At 44.7% G+C, this 25,876-nt stretch overlaps 7 protein-coding genes across 17 annotated transcripts; 3 read left to right on the top strand and 4 right to left on the bottom strand.

Annotated features, from left to right (window-relative positions):
* Positions 1 to 5: 5 nt before the first annotated feature.
* LOC122616527 (probable trafficking protein particle complex subunit 2) lies at positions 6 to 680 on the top strand. Its single transcript, XM_043792011.1, has 2 exons — positions 6 to 164; positions 222 to 680. Exons 1-2 carry the CDS (start codon positions 78 to 80, stop codon positions 552 to 554), a joined length of 420 nt encoding a protein of 139 aa, XP_043647946.1. The 5' UTR covers positions 6 to 77; the 3' UTR covers positions 555 to 680.
* Positions 681 to 687: 7 nt separating this feature from the next.
* LOC122616526 (translocon-associated protein subunit beta) lies at positions 688 to 2,179 on the bottom strand. The gene is made up of 3 exons (XM_043792009.1): positions 2,023 to 2,179; positions 1,451 to 1,826; positions 688 to 1,164 (listed from the first exon to the last, which is right to left on the bottom strand). Exons 2-3 carry the CDS (start codon positions 1,823 to 1,825, stop codon positions 967 to 969), a joined length of 573 nt encoding a protein of 190 aa, XP_043647944.1. The 5' UTR covers position 1,826; positions 2,023 to 2,179; the 3' UTR covers positions 688 to 966.
* An 864-nt stretch (positions 2,180 to 3,043) lies between these two features.
* LOC122616137 (phosphoglucomutase) lies at positions 3,044 to 5,818 on the top strand. The gene is made up of 4 exons (XM_043791464.1): positions 3,044 to 3,204; positions 3,276 to 3,522; positions 4,278 to 5,496; positions 5,561 to 5,818. The coding sequence occupies exons 1-4, from the start codon at positions 3,127 to 3,129 to the stop codon at positions 5,697 to 5,699; spliced, it is 1,683 nt and encodes a 560-aa protein (XP_043647399.1). The 5' UTR covers positions 3,044 to 3,126; the 3' UTR covers positions 5,700 to 5,818.
* Positions 5,773 to 9,911, bottom strand: LOC122616136 (WASH complex subunit homolog 5). 2 transcript variants are annotated; one of them, XM_043791462.1, is made up of 7 exons: positions 9,829 to 9,911; positions 9,606 to 9,775; positions 9,443 to 9,545; positions 7,931 to 9,376; positions 6,494 to 7,875; positions 6,051 to 6,422; positions 5,773 to 5,987 (listed from the first exon to the last, which is right to left on the bottom strand). In XM_043791462.1, the coding sequence occupies exons 2-7, from the start codon at positions 9,722 to 9,724 to the stop codon at positions 5,834 to 5,836; spliced, it is 3,576 nt and encodes a 1,191-aa protein (XP_043647397.1). In that variant the 5' UTR covers positions 9,725 to 9,775; positions 9,829 to 9,911; the 3' UTR covers positions 5,773 to 5,833. The 2 variants fall into 2 exon arrangements, with proteins under 2 accessions (XP_043647397.1, XP_043647398.1); XM_043791463.1 differs by having other exon boundaries at positions 9,606 to 9,876.
* An 837-nt stretch (positions 9,912 to 10,748) lies between these two features.
* Positions 10,749 to 18,750, bottom strand: LOC122616615 (transcription initiation factor TFIID subunit 4). 6 transcript variants are annotated; one of them, XM_043792139.1, is made up of 11 exons: positions 18,600 to 18,750; positions 17,827 to 18,078; positions 17,131 to 17,656; positions 16,144 to 16,305; positions 15,740 to 15,949; positions 13,912 to 14,472; positions 13,615 to 13,842; positions 12,513 to 13,406; positions 12,282 to 12,455; positions 12,096 to 12,221; positions 10,749 to 11,998 (listed from the first exon to the last, which is right to left on the bottom strand). In XM_043792139.1, exons 3-11 carry the CDS (start codon positions 17,494 to 17,496, stop codon positions 11,840 to 11,842), a joined length of 2,880 nt encoding a protein of 959 aa, XP_043648074.1. In that variant the 5' UTR covers positions 17,497 to 17,656; positions 17,827 to 18,078; positions 18,600 to 18,750; the 3' UTR covers positions 10,749 to 11,839. The 6 variants fall into 6 exon arrangements, with proteins under 6 accessions (XP_043648074.1, XP_043648075.1, XP_043648076.1 ...); XM_043792140.1 differs by having other exon boundaries at positions 17,827 to 18,067; positions 18,600 to 18,748; XM_043792141.1 differs by lacking the exon at positions 17,827 to 18,078 and having other exon boundaries at positions 18,600 to 18,734.
* A 213-nt stretch (positions 18,751 to 18,963) lies between these two features.
* Positions 18,964 to 25,001, top strand: LOC122615505 (zinc finger RNA-binding protein). Of its 5 annotated transcripts, none has more exons than XM_043790437.1 (6): positions 18,964 to 18,982; positions 19,499 to 19,599; positions 19,710 to 21,127; positions 21,522 to 22,022; positions 23,815 to 24,005; positions 24,065 to 25,001. In XM_043790437.1, exons 3-6 carry the CDS (start codon positions 19,723 to 19,725, stop codon positions 24,638 to 24,640), a joined length of 2,673 nt encoding a protein of 890 aa, XP_043646372.1. In that variant the 5' UTR covers positions 18,964 to 18,982; positions 19,499 to 19,599; positions 19,710 to 19,722; the 3' UTR covers positions 24,641 to 25,001. The 5 variants fall into 5 exon arrangements, 4 of the variants coding, with proteins under 4 accessions (XP_043646372.1, XP_043646371.1, XP_043646374.1 ...); XR_006325852.1 differs by lacking the exons at positions 18,964 to 18,982; positions 24,065 to 25,001 and adding exons at positions 19,178 to 19,266; positions 22,582 to 22,779 and having other exon boundaries at positions 23,815 to 23,941; XM_043790436.1 differs by lacking the exon at positions 18,964 to 18,982 and adding an exon at positions 19,178 to 19,266.
* A 98-nt stretch (positions 25,002 to 25,099) lies between these two features.
* LOC122615507 (MRN complex-interacting protein) lies at positions 25,100 to 25,795 on the bottom strand. Its single transcript, XM_043790441.1, has 2 exons — positions 25,672 to 25,795; positions 25,100 to 25,605 (listed from the first exon to the last, which is right to left on the bottom strand). Exons 1-2 carry the CDS (start codon positions 25,720 to 25,722, stop codon positions 25,156 to 25,158), a joined length of 501 nt encoding a protein of 166 aa, XP_043646376.1. The 5' UTR covers positions 25,723 to 25,795; the 3' UTR covers positions 25,100 to 25,155.
* Positions 25,796 to 25,876: the final 81 nt, after the last annotated feature.

Genomic DNA, 25,876 nt, shown 5'->3' with positions numbered 1-25,876 from the left:
CTAAAATAATTCGCTTGTCGAAACTTTTTTCGAATTCGGTCACATTGCGATTTACTCTGTTTTGGTTTTTCGTGAAAATGTCCACATACTACTTTGTTATTGTGGGGCACAATGATAATCCCATCTACGAGAAAGAATTCAGCACGGTGAACAAGGAACTGAGGGTATGTAGGCCTGGGCAATGGCTCATAGAACTGGGTATATTCTTTTTCTTTCTGCAGAAAGAGGACCACAGGCACCTCACCCAGTTTATTGCCCATGCCGCCTTGGATTTGGTGGATGAGCACAAATGGAAGACGGCCAATATGCAACTGAAATCCATAGATAGGTTCAATCAGTGGTTTGTCTCGGCCTTCATCACAGCCAGCCAAATACGATTTATCATCGTTCATGACAACAAAAACGACGAAGGCATCAAGAACTTCTTTAACGAGATGTATGACACGTATATCAAACACTCCATGAATGCCTTCTATCGCATCAACACACCCATTAAATCTCAGATGTTTGAGAAAAAGTCTGAGATCTTTGGCCGAAAGTATCTGTTATCCTAAATTTGTTAATTTATGTACCCATTAAGAAACTGTGTAATATAAAACTTGAACTAATTTGAAAGCATAACTCCGCTCTTCCCTTCACGAGGATTATTCCTGATTTTTATGATTATACTGTTAAAAAGACCCAATCTCTATTTTATTTAATTTATTTAGAAAAGCAGCCTAAGCTTAACATGATGGACTTGTTTTATTCACTTTTTACTCAATGCGTCCTCGAATCAAATCTAAAACGATTTAACGCCCGTCTCCAGACGACAGTCCCAGACTGGAGTAAATTAGATGTGTGGGTTGAATAGATGAACAACGCATGGAATCAATTTGAAACTAAAGCAACAAAATATATACGGAATTTGTAATGGGTCTTTGCAAAGAAATCTCTTGGTGGTGAGGAAAACATCCGTCCCGCAGCTTAGTGCTTCTTGTTCTTTCCAGAGCGCTCGTATTTGCTCTTGGACTGGTGCCACAGACCCAGAGGAATGGCCAGGGAGGGCAGAGTCATCACGGCGAAGGCCACCCAGTCAAAGAAGTGGGAGGAGAAGCGCTTGTTGTACTCGTTCAGGTTGACAATTCCACCCTCACCGGGCTCGGAGCTGATCGCCAGTTGGAGCTGCAAGAAATGTTGGGTCAATTATTTTGTGCAAAATCTCTGTGGGCTTATAGCAGATGTCTACTAGAAATAATGGCTTTCTAAAATCGATTTTTCAGCAGGACACGAGCGTTTTTTTTTAAAGAACCATAACAAAAAGCATTTGAACGACTGGATGTTGTGTATGCCATCACTTTTTACTTAAGATTATGTTTAAAAGTCAAAAAGTTTTCTGTAACATTGAGATTAGATAAGAGTCTTCAGGGAAGACATTTAGACGTCCCTACCATCACAAGCTATAACTTACCGTCTCTGACTCCTCGACAGCCTTGTAGGACACCTCGGCGGCGGTGAAGTTGAAGTAGCCGAAGGCCTTGGGCCTCACCACCAAGACATGGGTGAAGTTGGTCTGGGGAGCGATCCTGTCGACCACGGCGGTGGGCTGTCCCCCAACAACGTCGAAAGCCTCCGGGTGGAAGCCGGAGTCTACCAATTGCACCTTGGTGGCGGCACCGCTGCCCACGTTAAAGATGGTGTAGCGCACCAACAGGTCGCTCTTTTCCACCAGGTACTTGTTTAGGATCTGCTTGGAGACCAGGAGACGGGCACGGGTCTCGTCCTCCGACAGGCAGGTGCTAAACACCGCGCACAGCGCGAACAGAGCCAGCAGGTTCTTGAACATTCTGCAATAACAGATAATATGAAGTTTAGTTTTCACGTTTCTCTTTTTTGTTGACGTGGAAGGGTCGCCGAAAAACGAGCGGCACAAAAGGGCGACTACTTTTCCGGTGTGGTTTTTAACCATTTACGCATCATAGGTGCGGAGAGCACACATTCCACATAAACGTACACTTCTTAATTCATCAATTAACTACTTACTTGGACTTGGGTTATATCTATCTCGAGTATTTCAATGAAACTAAACAGCAGTCGTAGCAGGCGGCCGCTTTCTCGGTGGTTCGTGACGTGGAATGGATTCGCTGTCAAACTTCGTGCGTCAGTGGTGCCAGGGCTGGATCAACCTATCGATGTATCTGCAGGGTCCTGCAGTATATTAATACCAACGCATTAGTATTTTCGTCGGCTATGAAACTAATCAGTTATTAGAGTTTTAACACACACAGTTGTAAACCGTTAACGGGATTAAAAACGTAATATTACAAAATAACTGTTTTGCAGTTGATATCTTCAGATTGTTGCTCAATTAATTGGCTTTGAAATTGTTTGAACATTTTTTTCTTAAATATTTTATTTGTTTTACATTAAAAAAAAAGAAATGTTTTTTATTCTTATATTCATGTATTATTTAGTATAATTTTAAATTGCATTCAAAAGCAGTTAGAAAGTAAGAAATTTAATTATAACTTATTTGTGTAAATAGTGATTTTAACTCGCGGTGACTCCGCAACTCTGCTCGCCACCGTCTGTAAAGACGCTGTTAAGCGAGCTGCAGCTCCTGTTTAAAATACTATAAACAAATGTAAACAAAACTGTTTTTCAGGCTACTATCACATTAACTATTTTTTTGCTAACTATTTTTTAAATAGTTATGGACTTTATGTGGCTTTGTTTATAAATTTGACATACATTTCGCTTAGAACAGCTGTTTGCCGGCACCCTGGAATGCCCTTGAATGACATTGCACCCTACAGCAATGTTTTCGGCCTCTCAGTTCACAAATACAATATGATAAAATTACAACAAATCACGAAGAAGTAATCAACTTCGAGTATTCAAAAAGAGATAAATGGATTCGTGGGTTTTTTAGGACTTTAATGACACACCCCCGGCAAATAGATAAGGTCTGACTAGTAGCACGCACCAATGATAGAGGTTATCTTGATCACCATGACCGAACCGATTTGGCTTATCAGTGGGAGGCAAATTTCGCAGTGCTGTGCTTGACACTCAATTTTCATCGCACGCAAACGCGATTCAGTCGTCCAGTTGGAATACAGCCAGCAGCCGGAAAACTCCAGTGACATGTCGCTAACGGTGGAAATTGTAGCCACAAAGCCCTACGAGGGTCAGAAGCCAGGAACCAGTGGATTGCGCAAAAAGGTGAGATCTTCAGAGGGCAAAAAAACTCGTAGTTGCATTTCATAACTTCTGAAATCTATTCCCAATCCCAGGTTAAGGTTTTTACCCAGCCGAACTACACGGAAAACTTTGTCCAGGCCATATTGGAGGCCAATGGAGCTGCTCTTGTCGGTTCCACCCTCGTAGTCGGTGGCGATGGACGTTTCTATTGCAAGGAGGCTGCCGAGCTAATTGTTCGGCTATCTGCTGCCAATGGTGTCTCCAAGCTGCTAGTGGGTCAGAACGGCATTCTGTCCACCCCCGCCGTTTCCAGCCTGATCCGTCACAACAAGGCTTTGGGTGAGTTCAATGCAGGCAGTCTCCACTGTGCTCGTAAAGATCTTAGTTGATAAGAAGCATCTCTATACAATCAACGGGTGGCGGCTGTTCGTTGACAGAGGTCCCTGGGGTCGAATAATAACTATGGATTCAATCGGTTAACAGAGAGTTCGTTAATCGGGCAACCAAATATGAATCGGTTACAATTAATTTAGGTCCTCAGGCAATGGAAATTGAATATTAAATAGTTTATCAGACTAACTCTTAATTGTATTTCATGCTGCAAATACTTTAGCGAATTTAGGTTTAAGTTTTTAAATAATTTCGATATAAAGAAGCAATACTGCTAAATCCATATTAAAAGGCATCTTAATACTAAGAAAGATTTAAATTTTAGCTTTTTACTTGAAGGACTAACTTTCAATTCTATTTTATGCTGCAAATACTAGAGCGAATTTAAAATTATTAAAAATACTTTTAAAAAATAGACAGATAGCCATCTGTCAAGCGTATATCATTGCGCAATAGAGAAGCAATATTACAAAACCGATATTAAAGGCATCTTAATAATATAAAAGATTTAGATCTGAGCTTTTGTACTTACCCGAAAGATCAGCAAAGCATATTTAAAATAGTTTCAGAAACAGTTTGTCAACATTAAAACAGGAAACCCTCTGCGAAAGGTTGCCTGATTGGTATTTTAAAATTCTATTAGATCTCTAAGCACACAATTATGAATATAAGCAGGCTTTAAAATTGTTTTTTAAACCTTATAGGCGGCATTGTTCTGACTGCATCCCACAATCCCGGTGGTCCCGAGAATGACTTCGGCATCAAGTTCAACTGCGAAAACGGAGGACCTGCCCCAGACGCGTTCACCAATCTGATCTACAAGATCACCACCGAGATCAAGCAGTACAAGCTGGTGCGCAACCTGCAGATCGACATCACCAAGGTGGGTGTAACTTCGTTCGACATCGCTGGAAAACCCTTTACCGTGGAGGTGATCGATTCGGTGGCCAACTATGTGCGCCACATGGAGGAGATCTTCGACTTTGCCAAGCTGAAGGACTTCGTTAGTGGAAAAGCCACTGGAAAGCCTTTGAAGATGCGCATCGATGCGATGAATGGAGTTACTGGCTCTTATGTGCGGGAGATCTTCCTGAACCGCTTGGGTGCCACCGAATCATCGGTGGTCCACACCACTCCACTGCCGGACTTCGGGGGTCTGCATCCTGACCCAAATCTTACATACGCCAAGGACCTGGTTGACACTGTCGCCCAGGGAGACTATGACATAGGAGCTGCCTTCGATGGAGATGGTGACCGCAACATGATCATCGGGAGCAAGGCGTTCTTCGTAACTCCCAGCGACTCGCTGGCAGTGATTGCCCACTACCTGGAGTCCATACCGTACTTCCAAAAGAATGGTGTTCAAGGATTCGCCCGCAGTATGCCAACTGCCTCCGCTGTGGATTTGGTGGGTAAAAAGTTGGGCAAGGAGGTGTTTGAGGTTCCCACTGGATGGAAGTACTTCGGTAACCTCATGGACGCCGGAAGGTTGTGTCTGTGCGGAGAGGAGAGCTTTGGAACTGGCTCCAATCACATCCGCGAAAAGGACGGTATCTGGGCAGTTCTGGCCTGGATCTCTGTGATGCAGCACACGGGTAAAGGCATCGAAGACATCCTAAAGCAACACTGGTCTGTGTATGGACGCAACTATTTTACTCGCTACGATTATGAGGAGTGCGCTTCTGATCCTTGCAACGAGATGGTGGCCACCATGGAGAAAACAATAACCGCTCCGGAGTTCGTCGGCAAGAGCTATTCCAGCGGCGGAAAAACCTACAAGGTCAAGGAGGCCGACAACTTCAGCTACACAGATCCGGTCGACAAGTCGGTGGCTACCAAACAAGGTCTGCGCATTGTGTTTGAGGATGGCAGCCGCATTGTGGTGCGCCTCAGTGGAACTGGAAGTTCGGGAGCAACCGTTCGGTGAGTCATGATGAGATTTATTCAAATAATTGTTTTCAATAATCGATGAATTGTCCCTATTCAGCTTGTACATTGACTCCTATGAGAAGGAGAACGTTTTGGGTCAGGCCAGCGTGATGCTGAAACCCTTGATCGACATCGCCCTGGAGATCTCTCAGCTGCCCAAGTTCACTGGGCGCAACGCTCCCACGGTCATCACGTAAAGAGTTCCTGCGCAGGACCACTGAGATTACCAACCCATCCAACTACAATCTCCTCTTGTACCTCAGCAAGGCATTTCCTTGTTATGTTTTCGGATTTATTAAAGTTTGTTTAGCCCAAACCTGTTAGATAGTTTTCATTTTAGCGGTGTGGATAGGTACTCGTACTCGCTAAGTATCATATTGGGGATGCGCTGCTCCAGAACTCCGAGTGGCAAACGACCAATGCGTATGAAGGCTAGTAGGAAGTGCAGGGTGGTGACCACCTCGGGACCCAGAATTTCTTTATCCCTAATAAAGAATTAGAATAAGTGATATTAAATTACCGGATTGTCTTGTATGTAATGTACTTACAATAATTGAGCTTCCGATACAGTCACTACGTACTGACTCAAGTAAGATATATACAGCATCTTGACATTCTTGTGGAACTGCTGCATGATCGTTATTAGACCCACAATAAAAGGCACATTATCAATGTTATCTTTGGCTGATTTTGGCAATAGACAATCGGTAATCGTGGAATGCTGCAGACGACCCAAATGGGCAACGGTGAAAAGAAACATAAACAGCGCCATATTGTGGGTGTTCTTAGTGACAAGGAAGACCTGCTCCAGGGGCTCAAAGTTTCCCGTATAGAGAAGGGTTTCTTGTAGCTCCGTCAGCATGACCACGCCCTTTTCATCACAAAGATCCTTGCTAAGGTACAGTTCCAGTAAAAGCGCTCTGGGTGTGAAACGAAATTGAAATATATATATATACTTGTATATAAATCGTTAGTTGATAGATTGTCTTACTTGTTTAGGGTGTCAGCCGTGTTCTCCAGCAACTTGGCATCACATTTGCTGCTAAAGCTTAGCTCTCCAGCAATTTCCTTGCGAAGCAGCTGTTTCTGTCCGATGGACAAAACCCAATCAAGCAGCGTGGGCCACACTTTTAGCCATCGGTGGGTGTATGTTTGATAATACTTCAGAGGCTGCTTGAACACCTCCGGAGATGGGAAGTCCCGGGCCTCTAATTCCCGAGTCAGAGTCTCTAACGTATCCACCCACATACGATCCGAGGTAAGGTTACGTTGTAACCTTTCCAGGTTCCGCTTTAACTCATTAGCCAACATGTGCGCGTAGAGGCGCTCCAATCCCACCATTCCCGCCGGAGCCAAGGCTTCTCTAAGTATCTCAAAGAATCCAGAGGCGGCAAGAACTTCCTGGTGAGGAGCTTTCTTCTCATACCAGGTGCTCTTTAGGTCGAGAAAAATAGTTTGCTTGGGATCTGTGCAGCGCAGAATTTCGTGGGCCAGACGGCCAATAAAGTTGTTAGAAGGATCTCCCAACAGCGGTGCAAAGTTGGGAATGGGAATTATCTGACTCTGGTGCTCCGATTGAAATTCCTGCACTTTGTTGCGAAGGAAGGCGTTGCATTCTTTCTCCACATTGTAGTTAATAATGCGCTGCGATTCCTCTAGCAGGATTCGAAGTCCCTGAACTCTTAAATAGTCCTCTATATATTCGAAGGATCTACGATATCCTTCTATCGTTTTCGCCAGCCCATGCAGCTTTTGTTGAAGAAGCTGCACAGGAGTTTTGCCTTTTTCGGGCGTAAATATCAGACCCAAATTGTAGGCATTGGCTAGGTGATTTACAAGCTCCTTGCGTATTCCATCCTCCAATAGTTGTTTCGGATCCAGCTCGATTACTCCCACTAGAGTTTTTTTCATCATAAGAATTCCCTTTGTGAAAACAGCGATGGAGTTCGTAAGCTGAGCCACCTTGGCCCGCTCCTCAAACTGGGCATAGTCCTTTAGACGCTCCTTTTCCACTTTAGTGGGAAACTCCTTGATTACGTTTGTAAGGAGATATATGATCCTAGACAGAATACTGAACATGGTCTCTGGAACAATTTGCAGAACGCGTCGCAGGAAGTTGGCAAGCTCGGTGCTGTAGTAGTTTGACACAGAGACCAGATCCTCGCTTTTAGCCTGATTGATCCGCATCAGCGGCACCTCCAGGGTGCTGGCCAACTTGAGAAACACCGCTCGTATACCGATCACCGCTTGTGGCTGTCGTTTGATGTGTTCCTGCATTGAAGGCGTGAAGTCCCGCTGCAGAAGATGCCAAGCATAGCTGAAGTCAGTGATCATCTGGATGTGAATCACAATGTCTTCTTTCAGGTTTATTAGCTGCGGAACGTACAAATTGGTTAAGACATACTGATATCATTGGTGTAAGTCGTACCTGTGCCATCCGATTGAGCATTTCCCGCGTCTCCTGCAGTTGCTGCTTCACCAGCATGTTGGCATGAAGGTTGTGATACTCCTGCACATCGTCCAGAGCCTGCATCACTTGAATAATCAGCCGTCCGGACTTTTGCGGCCTGGTCAATTCCAGTTTTTGGAGACGTCCAGCAACTTCCTCAAACCAATGCTGCAGTTGAGAATTCTGCTCAATCTTGGTCAAAGGTCTGGAGCCGGCAAAGGCTTCACTCAACTCCTTTAGCCTTTGCATGGCTTCATCTCTGCTTTTCGTCCAGCGATCCTCCTTAGTCTGCTGAATCTCTGCCAAGAACTCTCTCACACTCAGTTCCATTTGGCTGCAGTTAAGCAGCAGGTTATACAGCGTATTCCGATCGAATTGTAGTTCCTGAAGCACCATTTTTTGCACTTGACCCGGTAAAGTGGCTGCGTGAGTAAAGATGAAAACCTCCCTTGAGGTGTGCAGGCAAAACCAGCGGAGCAGAACATTGGATTGCCTCATCAGGAGTATGATTTTGTTGGCGTGCTCCAAAACAAAGTTGTCATTTAGAACTCCTTCACGAACAATCTCCTGAGTTTTTTGAGTGGTCTTGTCCAACTGCTCTTTTTTCTGTTGACAGAGTGCTTTAATCGCACTTGGATTAATCACATTTTGAATAGCAGATCGAGCGGCTTTGAAATCCAACCAGGCATCCACCAGATTCACAGTGATGCCCATGTACACGGATACGGTCCAGTTGTCGCAAAAGAACTTGTCTACAATCTCGCGCATCTGGGAGCCTTGGGAATGGAGGACTTTAGGGCAGAAATACAAGCACACATACAACATGGCCGCTTGAGTAGACAGAGCCGTGGAGCGATGGGCGGGATGTGGGTACAGAGTCAGTTGGTTGTATATATCATCGCACCGTAGACGAGCCACAACTAGATCCACGAAATTCTCATCGAAACAGCAGCGAGAGAAGTAAGCCTCCGGGTAACGGGGAACCACTAGGCTCGCAGCTCCGGCAGCTGCCTGTTTGCCACCCAATCCCAGAACTTTAGCGGCATCTAAGGGATTAACATATCCCGTAGATCGGAGGAGAAGACAAACATCATGGATATTACTCTCGTCTCCGCTGGGCGTTGCATCTCCTCCACTATAACGATAGTAGGCGATCAGCAGGCGTTCTCTCACATCTCCAGGAATGTGAAAATCGATCAAAAGGAGAATCACACCAAAAAGATACAGGGATTCGCAGAGCAGCTGGCGACCCTCCTCCTCCTGAAGCACCGTCTCCAGTGTCTGCTGTATATAGTAGCCACTGTTCAATTCCTCGATATATTGCTGGAGATCGGAGGCATAATGATGGATACTCTGGAAGGCCAGGTAAAATCGTGTGATTAGCGAAAGCTGGGCACGCGCCTCATCATCCAGTTCGGTCAGTTCCTGCAGGAGATCAAGGGGTTAAATATAATATATCAGGGAGGGTTTGATATAGTCATTTCACATTACCGGACTTTGTTCGATCTTCTTCTCGTGATCCTCGGCTATCTTGAAGTAGCTGAAGTCCAGAATAAGCTCGCCATATTTCGCCTTATCAGCCTTGTTGTCCAATCTGGGGAGGAGTGCTCACCAATTAATCAATGAACGATTCCAGACATTTAATCTATGTTACCTATAAATTCTGGGCACGTAATCCTTGAGCCTCAGGATCTCTGCTATTATAGAGTTACCCACCGACACTATATTCAGCAGATTCTGCCCACATGCATTATTGTCATCCAGGAAACTCATTTTGCATTTCCTTGACTTCTGGGATTGCAACAAATGCCTCTCAACAGAAAGCTAAATGTCAATAATAGCGAAAAATTATTGTATTAGGTACGTGTTTTACATACATTAAATCACTCCACAAATTTATGTTTCCGTTTGTTTATATTGTCTTTTCATTTAGTCCTCTCCATTATTCTTTGCACTAGTGTTTTATCTGAAATAATCTTTCTCTAAGTCCGGTCACACCATTTTGATGTTACAGAGTTACCAAGTGCCTCAAAAATGTTGGCGCCTAAACTTAAAGTGAAAAGCTGATAACAACCTCTGATGTGAATAATTGAACAACAGTCACTGAATTAATTCGATCTACTATTGTATGGAATACTAAAATCAAAATCGTAAGCTTCAGTATATAAATCTGTTTGATGTATTGCCAACTTGAGTTTCACGATTTCAATTTTAAAGTAATTACGAAAAGAAATCGTACAAAAATATTAAGAAAATTGCCAATTTTTTATGGGTTTCTGGTTGAATCCAAACTTGAATTTGGTTCTGTTTATTTTGTGTTAGATTTTCATTCTATGGGGGCTACACCAAATTTCAGTAAGATTAATTAACATAATAAATGAATATAAAAATATCAATAAAATTAATTAATTCAACTACATAAATTGTAATGATTTAACTAGCTAATTAACTGAGATACCGTTACACATTCCATACGACATAAAATAATAACTTGCATAAGAAAACACTGCGCACTTAAATAAATTCTGCGTTTTCCCAACTAATAATTCTCAGTGCTCAGTTGAAGTTTTCTGTATTTTTTCATTTATTTTTTGCTTAATGTTAAAACATAATAATAATAATATACATATATATATATATGTATATATATTCAGTTATATGCTTACCAAACTATGCGCTGTTTATGGTTGCGTCTGCTTTTTGTTTATCATATTAATTTATACACACAAAGAATTTTTTTAGAATGGTTCAATTTTTTGCTTAGTTTTACTGAAATACATTAATTGTTGTCAATTTATTTGTTATATTTTTTATGGGACTTTATTTTACAAGATTTATCGGGCTAATTGTATAAAATTTGTCTATTTTGTGTGTAGTCCAGATTGGATTAGGGGAGTTACGGATCTATGAAGCCTAAAGAACCGTGTTTCTTGATGGATGAACGAGCGTCACTCTTAAAAACATATTTTATCTCGGTGTGCCAAGGTGTCTGCGTTCGCATCGTTCCTAGCCATCGATAATTTGTTAATTACGTTTGCGTTTTTACCTAGTTATCTATTTGAAAAATCGTAGCCTAGCATGTATTTACAATTTGTTGGGTTTGTAGTGGTCTTGCCTAACGATTGATTTCCGTTTATACAATATAGGTAATTAAAAATTACATCTTTTACTTTTTTAAACAACTAGAACTAATTCAATGTATGTTTAAATTGATATTTTTTGCGGTTCTGTTTTTGATGTGTTCTTCTGTTTTGCTGTTGCTGAACTTGTTTCGGTTTTCTGGTTTTAAAAACCATTTATCTGTAATTCGGTTTCGATTTCTCTTCGCGCGCGCGCTTTCTTTTTACTTAATATCTAGGATTTATGCTTCGTTTTCGTTTAACAAACTAAGCTAAAAATTTAAATATTAATAATTATGTTTATATCGTTTAGATAAGGCCGTCAATGCAGTTGATGCAAACATTATTATGTTACAAATTACAAATCAAACGCCCGCTGACTGCGCGTTCTCTTTTCTTTTACTTTCCTCTCTATTATTTTATTCTCTTCGTTTAGTTTACGTTACTCTGGTTATGTTTTGTTTTTGGATTGGTTTGGTTTAAGTTTTACAGACAATTTATTGGGAAAATAAACGAGCTTTAAATTAGGCTTAAAATCAAATACGATTAGAATTTAGGAATTTATGTAAGTAAAAGTAAAAATAGAAATTAAATAGAGCCGCCTAACTAAAAAGAAACAACAGGGGAGACGCGACGCAGTTAAATTTGAGGCTAAATTATATTGCAAATGGATGAAATCGTAAAGCTGAATACACAACAACGACGACAGTCCACGGAGTAGGAGGATCGGCGAGGAGAAGACGGTGCGATTGAGGGGCAACAGCAGCGATCACTTGAGGTATGTCTTGAACAGCATGGAACTGCGACAGAACTCGCGCTCTTGCTCCATGTAAAAGAGCATGTCGCGCAGGTTCACACGTTTTATACGAGGCCGTAACGTCGTCGGCGCAGATCCCGAGCTGCTTAGCACTCCGCCGCCACTTGAACCCTTTTTGGAATAACACAGCTTAATTAATAACCGTTCTGGGAGTCAACTAGCCTACATTTAAGGACACTATCTTTAAGAATGATTAAACAATACATACCGCTCCCGAACTGACTGCTTCGCCATCCAGCTTGAGTTTTTTTCGAGGTCCAATCGCCTGCAGCGCCGTCAGATTGGCATCTCGTTGACGCAATTCCTCCATTTCGGCGCGTTGCATCTCCTTGGCCTAAACAATAAGAGAAGGTCTTGAGTAAACGGCTACAGGAAGAGGCGATTGCGAACACACCCTCGCCTTCATCTTGGCCTGCTCGGGATCCTCTACCCTCGAGCGTGACTTGGCTGCCCGCAGCAGCATCTCACGCTCCAGTTCCTCGTGTCGTTTCTGCTCGGCCTTGTCCAGCTCCTCCAGGAACTTGATCTGGCCGCGCACATCCTTGGCGGGCTCGTAGCGTGGATCCAACTGTTATAAATAATTAATCAATACTTTTCTTGAAAAATAAAAGAAATTTCAACATACCTTGATGACATCAATGCGGTGCTCCGCTATCACAGCCAACTTCTCAACGATGTTCTTCAGTCGCTCCTGACAGGCGTGCGATATCAGAACGGCCACATCCTGCGACGGCTCATCCAGTCCCGCCTCCGAAGTAATTGCCCGTATTCTGGCTTGCAGGGAGGGCAGATTGAGAAATACCTCGTCTTTGCAGGAACGAATCTGGGTGCCGATGTTTTCCGTGCAGCCAAGAATCCGCTGCGACTCCTCCGCCAAATTAACACCACCCATGGCGGCCACATCGTTGATATCATCGTCACCGTACATCGAGGACATGGAGCTCTGCTGGAAAAACGAGTTGGCAGCTGACGCCAATGCTCCGCTCGATGTGTTCAATTTGGCGTCCATTTCCATGGCGTCGCGTTTCTTTTTCCCTATCGACTTGCTGATCGGGGGCGGCGGCCTTGCCATCGTCTTGGCTCCAATTGGTGTGAGCGATGCGTTGATCCGCTCCATGTGAGGAGGATGCAGAGAGGGCGCCTTAATCTCCACCAGTTTAGCTTCAAAGTGATTGTTGTTGTGGTTCAGTGAATTTTGCATCTGCTCACGGGCTCGAAGAGCTTCGGGAGGAAGGTGGACCGTGGGTAGCGACGGTATCGGCAGCGATGTGGTCGAGGCGGAGTTCAACGTAGACAAAACAGACAGCGTGGGCGTCGGCGGTGGTCCCCCAGAGATGGCCGCCAGCGAGGGTGGATGCAGGCTGGGCGTAATCGCTTTGATTTGCGTCTGTCCCACCTTGACGGCAGTGAGTTTGTTCGCGGTGGGCACACTGTTTGGCGGACGACTGGTGGCCCGGATCTGGACCGATCCCGTGCGCTGCAGCTGAGCATGCTGCGGTCCTCGTATTTGCACAATATTCTGCAAATTAATATGTATATGTTTAATTTATCTAATATCGATAGAGGCAGAGTTTTTATCAAATATAAATAAATAGCCTGTAAGAAGGTTAAAATCATTGATTAGCTCAAGACTGAAAACGCCCCTATTAAAAGGTTTTTCAGATCAAAAGTTATCAAATGCAAATGGGATATATGAGAACAAATTGATAAGATAAATTTAAACTTACCGCCTGTCCAGGCACCTGCAGCGAGGGTATCTGGGTGCGAATTCCTCCTGTATTGACAAGACGCGGGGCCGTAGGCAGCCGAATGTTTGGCGGCTGCTTCGATATCGTGGTGTGGCCAATGGTGGGCCGCGGCGTGCCCAAGGCGTTCGGCGTTATCATACGCACCTGCGTCTGTCCAATGGTCGTTGTCTGACTGGGACCGATTGGACGGATTTGCGCTTGGATTTTCTAAAACAGAAAGAACAGAAACAGAGAATTAATAAAAACTCCAAAAATCAGAGGGCTTGGTAGACTTACAGGCAACTGTTGAGATAGTCCGGCCAGGCCGAGAACGTGCTGCGGCGGAGGTTTAATGCCTTCGATAACCAGCTCCTTCGTGTATAGTGCTTGTCGAAGCAGAGGCAAACTCTTCTTAAGGAATCCAATCAAACACGGCTGCGGGCTGGCGTTGAGCAAGCGCTCCAGGCGGTCACAAAACTCCTCCGGCTCGACATTCGCGTTGACCAGCTCCTGGATGAGGGTACGCACATTTTTCTCCACCGGCTTCGGTTCCCGTGTCGACAATTCGATTAAATTGGCTAGAAACTTGCGACACTTTTCTTTGGTATTGCCCTGCTGCGTCGTCGTCGCTGCCGTCGTACTGCTGACCGCCGTTGCCGTTCCTCCCGCGGAGCTTACATTGTTCACCTGCTGCTGAGACTGCTGGGCCGGTATTGTTTGGATCTGAGTAATCTGCGGCAGTTGTGGCGCCTGCGCATTTAATTGCGTAAGGTGCGGCGGTTGCGATGAGTTTGCATATCCACTGCTGGCCACCGAATTGACAATAATGTTGCTGGTGGCGGTCGTGTTGGTCATAGACTGCAGCAAAAAAAAGGAAAATGAGTTATTCATTTGTTTAAATAAATTGAAGTCAAATATAGTAGTGCAAAATTAAGACCAAAAAGCGTTAGAATAATTATTAAAAATATTTCATAGCGGAATAAAGATGGATGACGGTTCTTTTTTCAGGATAAATTGGTTAGGGTCCTGGTTTCCAATTATGTGTGCAGGGGGCAGGGCTATGGCTGGGACATGGATAATGAGGTGAACTGGTTACATTATAGTAAAATGCCCTAAAAAGCAAGGTTCATTTCTTTCGGAAACACAAAGATTTATAGTTTGAATAAGGTAATTACATTTCAGTACACGACATTAGGTAAACTAAACTCATCTAAAAATTGGGAAAATAAAATATAATGACTATATTTAATGCTGTAGATAAAATAATTGCCTTGCAAAGGAATATGGTTAATTCACATATTTCGGTTTAGATAATTAGAATCGGTTAGAAAATATTAATCAAGAACGAATCCTTTAGGAATAAGACAACAGCCCAGCACACATCGTTGGTAAGCCTGGGGCAACCCGATAGCCAATAGCCAAGCCAGGCCTATTACATTATGTTTGGCCTGGAACAGCAACTCGTGTACAGCGCATATAACTAAATCGAATCGAAATAAGGAGTATCGAAAATACACAGACAGTTACACAACGCAGCATGCAGTACATTTACATATATATATTATATATGCACTCATATATGAAAGTATTCTGGATAAATCAAAATGAAGTGTTCGATTGTGACGAACCAAAACGGAACTGAAGCGTAGTAGTTATATAAATAAGATCAAATCCAAATGCATAACAGACAAAGGAGAACAGAGGAGAGAAGAGCAAAAAAATGTTCGAGTAGGAGTATATCCTGCTGGCTTCTCTTTACGTTTTGCTTGATCTTTATGGTGGCTGCCACATTGGCGGCAGCTGCTGCAGCAGCAGCGGCAGCGGATGCCTGTTGCTGTTTCTGTTGCTGCTGGGCCTTCAGATGTTGCTGCTGTTGGAGCTTCTGTTGCTGCTGTTGGTGGTTAGTAGCGGGTTTGTTGTTGTTGTTGGTATTGGTGGTGTTGGTGGTGGTGGTGGCATTGATACTATTATTATTATTATTGCTGGATGGGACTGTGGATGAAGTACGGACAATCGTTTTGCGCAGTGCAATACTAGTGCTGGCGGTAGTGTTGGTAGCTTGTTGCTGCTGTTGCGATTGCTGCTGTTGTTGCTGCTGATGTTGTTGTTGTTGGTATCTACTTACAGCTGCAGCCGGCACAGTTTGCAGACGGATCTGTGTGGTTGTGGGATGGTTTGTGGTGCTTGTCGTGTTGCTGTTATTGCTGGTGTTGGTTATAGTCTGTGTCACCGTCGGCGGACCCGTCGTCGTGCCCACGCGCAACAGCTGGAATCCGTTATCCGTCTTGACCAGCAATGCCGGGGTCTGACCCGTATTAAGTGTGCTTAAAGTTATCTAAAAGTAGAGAGAGAAGACAGAGATACTCGGTTTTCATCTGCTGGAGTATGGTGTGTATGGTGTGCGTGAATGGTGGGCTGTGCACATGCTTGTTTGTGAGGAGCGTGGCTAGGTTAGGGAGTTCTGTGAGTTAGTAGGGAAGAACCCACCACAACAACCGTAGTAATAGCATCATTATCCTTCATACTCACCGATGGACTCTGCGGTCTAACCCCCGCCATGTGGGAGTTGATCACCACACGACTGAGCGGGTTGGTGGGCACATTCTTCTGCTGCTGCTGTGACGGCGCCTGGTGGCGCATGCCCACCACCACGCCTGCCGGCAGCATTGAGTTGAGCAGCGGCTGACCGGCCTGGGAAATACACAACATTATCATTAGTCTATCAATCGTTCACTAGTTTATTTCATCAATCTTTTCAAAGTCTATTTGGACCAGAGGATGCATCGAAAGGTTTGCGGGGTTCTAAGTTAGCCTACATCATGCAGCAGTTGACTTAATCGCTCGTCAAAGGATCCGAAATAGTGCGGAAATAAGTTGTTTAACCGATTCTTTCAGTGCTAACCAAATTTGAAGGCGTGTGATCTACTATATTTGTTCTATAGAAAGCGAGCACTAAAAGCAATAGTTCTACAAATGTAATGGTTTGGAACTTATGTAAAATAAGGTTGCGGTTGGGCTAGTTCGTGTTTTTTTAATAGTAGTTAAGGATTTGATCTTTTGGAAAGTTTTCGGCAATGGAAAAGGGTACATCCATTTTAAGATATATCTTTTATATAAGAAAAAGTATTAAGCTGCTGTAAGTTCTGATTTAAATAAAAGTATTGGAATAACTGAAAAAAACGTACTTTAATACAGTTTTAAAATTGACTGTAGACTCAGTAATTAATTTCAGAATTCATATTGATGTTTATAGGAAATGTACCTGGACTAAAGGACATTGTTTAAAGCGGAAAGCCTGGGACTAACCCCATTTGGATAAGGATAAAGGATTTTCGGGCAGCGAGGTAGACAGATGAAAGCATAATAAAAGTATACAACCAAAGTGTGTGCGACCACTACTATCCGATTCGAGCGAGGAATTGAAAGGGATTTAAATATGGAACAGATTTGGACGAGAGATACGCCCGAGTTGCGATCGCCTAGTGCCCGAATTGGGTTTAGCTTTAATATGGATACCTGATTGATGGTCTTGGTCATGGTTACGATTCCTGCTGGTGCACTTGAGACTAGACCCGCCGGCAGGGTGACAGCATGGTGGTTGGATTTAATAACTAGGGTTTGAGTTTGGGTGGCACCTACGGATTGCGTCTGCTGCTGTTGTTGCTGTTGCGCCTGCTGCTGATGTTGGACATGATGCACTTGCTGAAGTCCCTGATGTTGACCACCGATCCCCGCCTGGATCGTCTTGATGGTGGTGGTATTCGGCAGCTGGGCCGTGGAGATGACCGCGCCGGGATTGCCGGCTATGTTGATTGTGCCATTGGGCAGCGGCTGGCTGGTGAAGGTGATGCGATTGCCGGCAGCTGTCTGGCTGGTGTTCATCGTGCTGTGTGGTGTTTATGTTTTTGGCGAGTGTGTTCTTCCCCTTCCTTTGACTTCTGTGTGGTGGTGTGGGCGAGCGATCCTGTTCCGATCAACTAGTTGCGCACATCCTGTGTTGGTGTTGGCGGAGTTGTTGCATGCTGTGCGCTCCAGAAGCGAACTGCAATGCAAGGGAAGGCGCTTTTAGTATTTATACAAGATGAAGCTCGAGGCGGTGGAGAAACAGGTAGGCGGTGGAGGGGCTACCTGACCGCCGGCTACCTGGCGACCGTGGGCCATAAACCAGATGCTGCGGACACCTGGATGCCGCGCACAGGTAATCGCATTCACCTTGACCAAAAAAGCGGGTGCTCCGCTGACTTGGTGCTGCGCTGGCTCACTCGCACTCGCCTTCGCCGTCACTATCGTCGCCTTTCTCCTGGCGCATCCGTTGCAGTCGTCGTCGCGTGTGTGTTATCTCGCTAAGTTGCCTTTTGTTTGCTTCGCTATGCCTTTTCTTCACTTTTCCCGATCGGCGGTTTTTCCTGCGCACACACACACCCGCGTGCTCGCATGGACTGATTGTTGAGCACTGGAAGAATGCTTTATTTTGATTATTTTGATGTACAAAAAATTTGGCAGCGACGGTGCCAGAACGCCGCCATTTTCACGAATGCGCGTGCAAAGCGAAAATCGAGGGAGGCGGGCGTTGCCAGATAGCTTGCGAAAAACACGTAACCAACGATCTGGCAATGCTGCGCGTTTATGCGGGTGACGAGTGCTTCATCTTCATGAATGCACCAAGTTTAAAAAATATTTCAAATCGAAAGTGGAGCACTTAAAAGTTGATGTTTTTTTATTACAAAAATGTAGTATTTTTTCGAGAAACCACTTAAAAATATTGTAAGCGATAAAAACAAGATTACAACTTTTACATGTCTCCAGTGGCAATATGGAGCATCGTGCCAACCGTAGTATTAGTAATTTCAACTTTTGCGGCCAGCGGGTGGTGGCATAAACCCACGTCCGTGTCTATGCGTCTGTGTGCGTGTGTTTCAGTATCAGTTTTGTACAGCCTGCAATGTCGGGGGAAATTTTCTGGGCCCTGCGGCAGATGCACTCACTTCAATTCATTTTGCGTTTAAGCTCGGTGCACTTGGGCGCATTTTAAATGATTTCCCGTTGCGTTTCTCTGGCGATTTAGCCGAAAACCGAGTAAATATTGTTTACGGACCGCCGAGGTACGGACGAGTTGTGCGGTGTGACCGTCGTGGGTTGAATATCACCGTGATAAACGCGATACCGAAAGAAAATACTAGAAATAAAGGTAGTGATTTCCCAATATATTTATTATATTTAATACTAAATATATTCGGTGAAGAAATAGTATTTCGTTACGGTTAAACAATCGATAGTCGTACCTTACACGCCACACCACCAACGCGATTCTATTTTTGTTAGTTTTTGGTATCTTGGGAATACTGATCTCCTGCACAACATTTCACTGGTAAATTAATTCTTCAGGTTGATTTATGATGAAATCAGTAATTACTTATATCCTACAAATGACGGCTTTTTCATAAAAATAATAGACCGTGCCCATTAGTTATATTTAACTTATTAAATTAAATAAACAACATATATATTGCAATGGTATATTTATAATGGTATACAAGGAAAATGGTACAAACAGTATTTTCTGTCTTAACGGTATAATTTTTCGATAACTCTGCGGCCACACTATTACCGGCGCATATAGACAGAAGGAAAATTTTATTTAACAGAATTGAGGTAATTATAATTTCTATTAACTGTAATTTAGCCATGCGCAACTTGAGCTAAAGTGCCGTTGGAAAGGAGTTCGCCACGTGTGTTCACTCACATGTGGACTAGGCACGCGAAAAGTGCGTCTAAAGTTGCAGGGTAAAAATCGATATAGAAAAGGAGATGAAAAACGGATGGGAAAGTGGTGGGGGAGCCCCTTCTTCAACATGACGTGACTAAGACCACTTTGCCTTTACAGCTATAAACAGGCTATTACGCGGAAAGCACATATAAATTCCCGAATAAATCCGCATTCGAAGTCCCATAAATATTGACAGTCAGTCGGATAGGACAGTTAATGTAAGTAGAGCACTTGGTGGGAATGGGGACTGATACAAAATGCAAATGCCAATAGTAAACTACTAAACAGCAAAAAGATTGTCAAACAAATTCGATTTCCGTAATTGCAGCACACCGACGACAATGGCCAACAACAACTACGCCGGGTTTAACTACGGCGGCACCCAGTACAATACGGGCCAGGTCTCGTACCCGGCGGTAACCAATGCCACCTACGCGAATGCGGCCGCCTATCAGAATGCCGCTGTGGCCGCCGGACAGGGTGGTTACGGCGGAGCAGCAGGAGCGGGCGCTGGCGCTCCCTCCGGCCCAGGGGCGGGGGGTTACGGTGGTTACGCCGACTACCGCAGTGCCATGCAATCGTACGACGCCTCCAAGACATTCTATCAGCAATCGTCGGCCAGCTACAACGCCTCCGGTTCGACAGCCTCGGTCAGCAAAACGCACTACTCGGCTCCGCCAGTCAAAAATCAGGTTAAGGGCAAGATGGACAAGTCGAATGGTGGTCCCAAGCCGCCTAGTTCGGCTCCTCCGGCGGGCAACAATTACAGTGGCTATGATACAGCTCTCTACAATGCGGCTAGCATGTATGTGGCCCAACAGCATCAGGGCAATCCTAACCAAAAGCCAAATGGCGGCGCCAATAACTGGTATCAGCGCAAGATGGGACCCACCATTCCGGGAGCTCCGGCCATAAGGGGTATGCGTCCTAAGGCACCACCACGTCCCCAGCAGCTGCACTACTGCGAAGTGTGCAAGATCTCGTGCGCCGGACCGCAGACCTATCGCGAGCATCTAGAGGGTCAGAAACACAAGAAACGCGAGGCTTCGCTCAAGATGTCTGCTAGTGCCACCAGTACTACACAAAATCGTGGTAACAACTACCACTGCGAGCTGTGCGATGTGACATGCACTGGTACGGACGCATATGCCGCTCATGTGCGCGGAGCCAAGCATCAGAAGGTTGTCAAGTTGCATCAGAAACTGGGCAAACCCATTCCATCGGAAGAGCCCAAAAAGATGGGCAAGATCAACTTTGTGCCCGCTGCTGTTGGGGCTGGTGGAGCAGCCGGCGCTGCTGTTGTTAAGACCGAAGGCGGCGCGAACGAGAGCGACGCAGCTGGAGACCTCGATGATAACTTGGACGATTCGCTGGGCGAAAACACGGACAACATTAAGCCGGTGGGTGGCGAGTATATTGAGGAGGTCAAGGACGAAGAGGGCAAGATATTGAGCTTCAACTGCAAGCTATGCGATTGTAAGTTCAACGACCCGAATGCCAAAGAGATGCACATGAAGGGCCGTCGCCATCGCTTGCAGTACAAGCGAAAGGTGCAGCCAGATCTAGTCGTCGACTTCAAGCCCACTCCTCGCCAGCGTCGCCTGGCTGAGGCCCGTGCTAACCGGGCCATGATGTCCTCGCATCGCGGCGGTGATGATCACGACGGCGGCTACTGGGAGGAGCAGCGGAACCGACAATACAACGAAGAGTATGACTACAACAACTGGATGTCACGTAGTTTCGGAGGTGAGTTTACACGTTATAAGACTTGAGGTTAAACAGTGCACTAGCTTAAACCAACCCCTTTGGGTAAGCTTAATAGGCAAAGGAATAAACATTCATATTAGGAAATTTATTCAATGAAGCACATTCCATTACGTAATAGTATTGCAGGGCTGTAACCGCAGTTAAAGTGCCGAAAGATAATAGCACTTTTAAACTCGTTAAACGTAGAGTAAAGTATGTAACAGGTAAAATGAAGCGTTTATATGTATATAATCTATATATGTATACACACTTTTAATAAGGATCAATAGCCAGCCGAGTTTGACTGTCTGTTCCCTTTTGTTAGATAAGATATTAAATTGGAGCACGGTTGATTATTCTGAGCACATATTTATATTTCAAATTACCATTGCAGGTGCCCAGCGCTTTGGGCGTATGGGTAATGGACCGCCGCCGCACTTTGGCATGATGCCCGGCGGAAATGTTCGTCGTCCGGAAAGCACCGATGATCGCCACGCCATTGCCCGTCACGCCGAGATTTATCCCAAGGAGGAAGAGCTGCAAACCATCCAGCGCATCGTCTCGCACACCGAGAGGGCCCTCAAATTGGTCTCCGATGCCCTGGCCGAGCAGCCCAGCGATGCAGGAGCGGCCAATAAGAAGGACAAGGCTGACAAGCCGTCGGAGAAAGACGGACGCGACAATCAGATCTTCTCGTTCCACAAGGACGCCGACAATGGTGGCAATGTCGTGCGCATCCTGAAGGGAGTGATGCGAGTGGGCTACCTGGCCAAGGGGCTGCTGCTCCACGGCGACAACGCCGTTGAGCTAGTCGTCCTTTGCGCGGAGAAGCCGACTTCGGGTCTGTTGCAGCGTGTGGCCAATGTGTTGCCCGACAAACTCAAGGAGGTGGCAGGTAAGTGAGATGGGGCAGATGCCAACGTAGAAATTGCATTTCACTATTCTTGAATGACATTTTGGTTGTCCTAATAAGAGGAACAGAAGAAAACTTTTTCCAGAGAAATGGCTTGAGTGATAAATGCGGCTGAAAAGCATCACTGAATCATGATCAAAACAAAAATACATAAACACGTTCTTAGCTTGGCCAATTTCACACTGACTTGTGCAGGTGAATTTGGCCAAATTGGAAGCGGATCAAACTAATCAACTAAAACTAATAAACGAAAACAAATCGATTTTCGGAGCGCTAAATATGCAAGATGAACGCACGCAACTCACGATACGTTCACATTCGCTATTCATTACGTTCACGTTCGACGGGCAATTTGTGTGGAAAAAGTCAGCAAAATAAATCAAATTTAACTATATAAAATTATTGTACATAGAAACTAGGACAACTAGAGTTGAGCCCTGTTGTTGCGGTGGATATAGATTGCCACGCCCGCCAAACCGCGCCCAACGCCCCAGCCAACATAGCAACTAATTGCGAATAAAAACGTATTTGCCGTTTTCAGCTTCTCTCTCTGCAGGATAAGTTTCGAGCCTCGAGCCTTGAGCCTTAGCCTAGAAGCTCTGTGAGTCTAGAGTCTTGAGTGTGTCGTTCAGTTAGCCATCTGTAGCTGTAGCTCAGCCCTCCCAGGTTGCTCCTCTTCCCGCTCGGCTGCTGCTGCTCCGCTCCACTCCAATCCAATCACCACCAGCGGATCGTCACGGTAACAAGCGCGGACTCGGTGCCACAAGTCCAGCCTCCTGCAGTCTAATGTGGTGTGGTGTCCTTGATGAAACAGTCAAATCCAAACTCTTAACCAACTGAAATTCGAACCAAAGGAATATATTTATACAAAGTTTGCGCGCCCTCGATTCGATTCCGGATGAAACTTTGTGTAAATAAAGTCCTTTGATGGCCTGGCCAAGAAGTTGAACAACACAACAACACGCCAAGAAGCAATGCGATTGATCCACACACTAGAATGCAAGTGCTTGGGCCAAAATTGCAGCGCCGATGTGCTGCCTCACCTTTCACTCGAAACCAAGCAAATATATCTATACTCTGTAATCTCGTATACATATATATGTGCAAGCGGCCGAATTGTGTGTATCAAGCTTGATTGTCCAATATAGAAAATATATATGTATATCTAAAAATGCAAACAAAAATTGCGACCGAAATTTGCGTTGCGCACCGTGAATGGGGAGTACTGAACACGAGACGTCTGGTCAACGTTTCCCGCAGCCATAAATTTCGTTCAATATTTTAATGCAAACTAACCAACAAACAAATCAAGATAATTCCGTTTAATAGTTCAAGTCGAAATTCAGTAAAATACAGAAGTGCGCGCTCTAAGTGGAATTGCAACGGGTGGATGACGCCGAGTCCGAGTCTCGAGCTTGCAATTCCGTTTACGAGGCCCCAAACGGAGATACCGATCCCAGCACGCAAGTCGAACGAATCTCCTGTTTGCTGGGAACCGAGCGAATACGAGGATCGTGGGAAGAAACAAACATTATTCGTGCTTTTCATACCGTGCATCAAGTCCCCATTTGAACAATATATATCTATATATTCAATTGTTGCTAATCACTATTTTACAATGTATACATACGTGTAGTTTGCGGGCCCACACTGGAATTTTGTTTCACCCACAATGTTTGTCTCTTTTTCCAAGTCGAATCTAGTATTTCGATGTTTTGAGCTTCCTTCAAAAACGCCCTTGTCACATTTTGTTCCATTGCTCTCTTGATTTCAGGCGAAATTCAGGTCAATTACCGTGTGGAGGTCAACGCCGAGGACGCCGCTCTAATTGTGCTGGACGAGGCTGTCTCGGTTAAGATTACCCTCACCTCGCCTTTGCTGCGCGATGCGAATCCTGGGGAAGTTTCCACCAGCGAAGATGGTGAAGGCGATTCCGAATTCCTGGCTCGTGAGCCCTGTCTACGTGTAAGTATCCCTAAAAACCAATTAGAAAAGTCTTTAACCAATTATGAATATTTCTTTAGGCTTTGGCTGACTTGCGTCACGCAAAATGGTTCCAGGCTCGAGCGACAGGCCTTCAGTCGTGCGTCATGGTCATTCGCATCCTCAGGGATCTGTGCCAGCGCGTGGCCTCCTGGCAGGCGCTGCCTCAATGGTCCTTGGAGCTCCTTGTAGAGAAGGTGATCTCGTCGGCTGGCTTTCCCATCTCACCCGGCGACTGCATGCGCCGCATCATGGAGGCCTTATCCTCGGGCTTTCTAATAAACGGGCCGGGCCTGCTGGATCCCTGCGAGAAGGACCCCACAGACGCTCTTCTCGACTTGACCAAACAGGAGCGCGAGGATCTCACTGTGTCCGCACAGCTTTTCCTGCGCTACATTGCCTTCCGCCAGATCTACAAAGTGCTCGGCATGGAGCCGCTGCCGGCCATGAAGTTTCCCATGCGTCCATGGCGCGTCAACCGCAAGCGACGTAGGTCATCGGGCAAGGCTGGTGGCCCCCCCGGCACGGAAACGGAGTCCAATGACATCGATGAGACCGGCTCTGATGAGAAGGTGGCCAAGAAGGAGGGTGCCGGAGGCACTCCTGCCAGTGCCTAAGCGGCGGGAATAGGTTATATACACGTAGTCGGCTACTAAAATTACAATTTCTCTCAAGATAAATGCGCGTCCAAGCGCCACTTAACTATAACCAACTCTTATCTGTACACGAGTATTCAAACCAATTTGGGCACAAGGAGCTAAGCATGTCCAACATGTTGCCCAATTGGCGATTAGTGAATCCCCAATACACGAAATTTAACTAACCATATTTAGCGGATCATAAAACTTGTATTTTTCTAGCATTAGTGCAAGACAAGGCAATGTATTCAGTTTGAATGTGAACATGTTGGCCCTCACACTCATTTACACAAATACAAGAACGAAGCGGATTTTAATAAAACGTATTGAACAATTATAATGAAATTATTTTTTTTTCAATAAAGATAAGTTTAATCCATTTACAACGCTAGTATTAATATATTAGAAATTCAAAAGAATGTCAGCATCTACCAACAATTAAATTTTTAATGAATTTTATTCCTCTTCATGAGGTACATATATTTTTTTAAGATTTACAAAAAATCGCTCCATTTAGAGCAACTTTTCTTATTAGCTGACGGCATATTTTCAGCAGAACGTTTGAAGGACCGTGGTTCTGTGCGCCTGGTTTTCTTAAAGTCCATCGAAATTTCGCCAGAAAGTTCTTCGGTTATTCTAGGTTCCGCTGTAGACTTTTGAGTAGGTACAAGTGGTTTGTCTACATAGTTAGCCCATTTATTTGCATTTTTTTGAGGTGTAGTGTTTTCTTCGTTATCCAGACAGTCTTTCTCCGCTTCGAGCTGCTGCTTTGCCGTGAGAAATAAAGCATTTAGCTTATCTTCCTGCATTCCGCGCTCCAAATTGAGATGCTGCACCTTAACCCGGCATTCTGCTGCCGATCCTCGAAAGAACTCTTTAAGTAAATTTTGGTTTTCCCGGCAAATTTTACACTGCCATGTGTTAGCCTTTTTCACGAAGTCCACCTTATTTAAATGAAGTATTTATGTATTTATTGACTTCTGAGGATTAATTGAGTTTTTTGTGCTAACCTGGTACATTTTACATTGGATGCATTGTACCACGCGAATTTGCTGGGACATTTTTCAAATTTGTGAAAAACAAAATAAACAGACCAGGGATGGAACCAACAATTCTTGGAACCAGTGGAGTGAACTAAATATTTTTTGGAATACATCTTAATAATTTAACAAGCAGTTTTATTTGGCCCAAATTTGTAATTCATTAACTTTTGTA

The sequence above is a fragment of the Drosophila teissieri genome, chromosome 3L (genome assembly GCF_016746235.2).
Source record: "Drosophila teissieri strain GT53w chromosome 3L, Prin_Dtei_1.1, whole genome shotgun sequence".
NCBI classification, from domain to species: Eukaryota; Metazoa; Arthropoda; class Insecta; order Diptera; family Drosophilidae; genus Drosophila; species Drosophila teissieri.
Note: the sequence above shows the minus strand (reverse complement) of the source record. Positions and strands in the feature narration are given on the sequence as shown.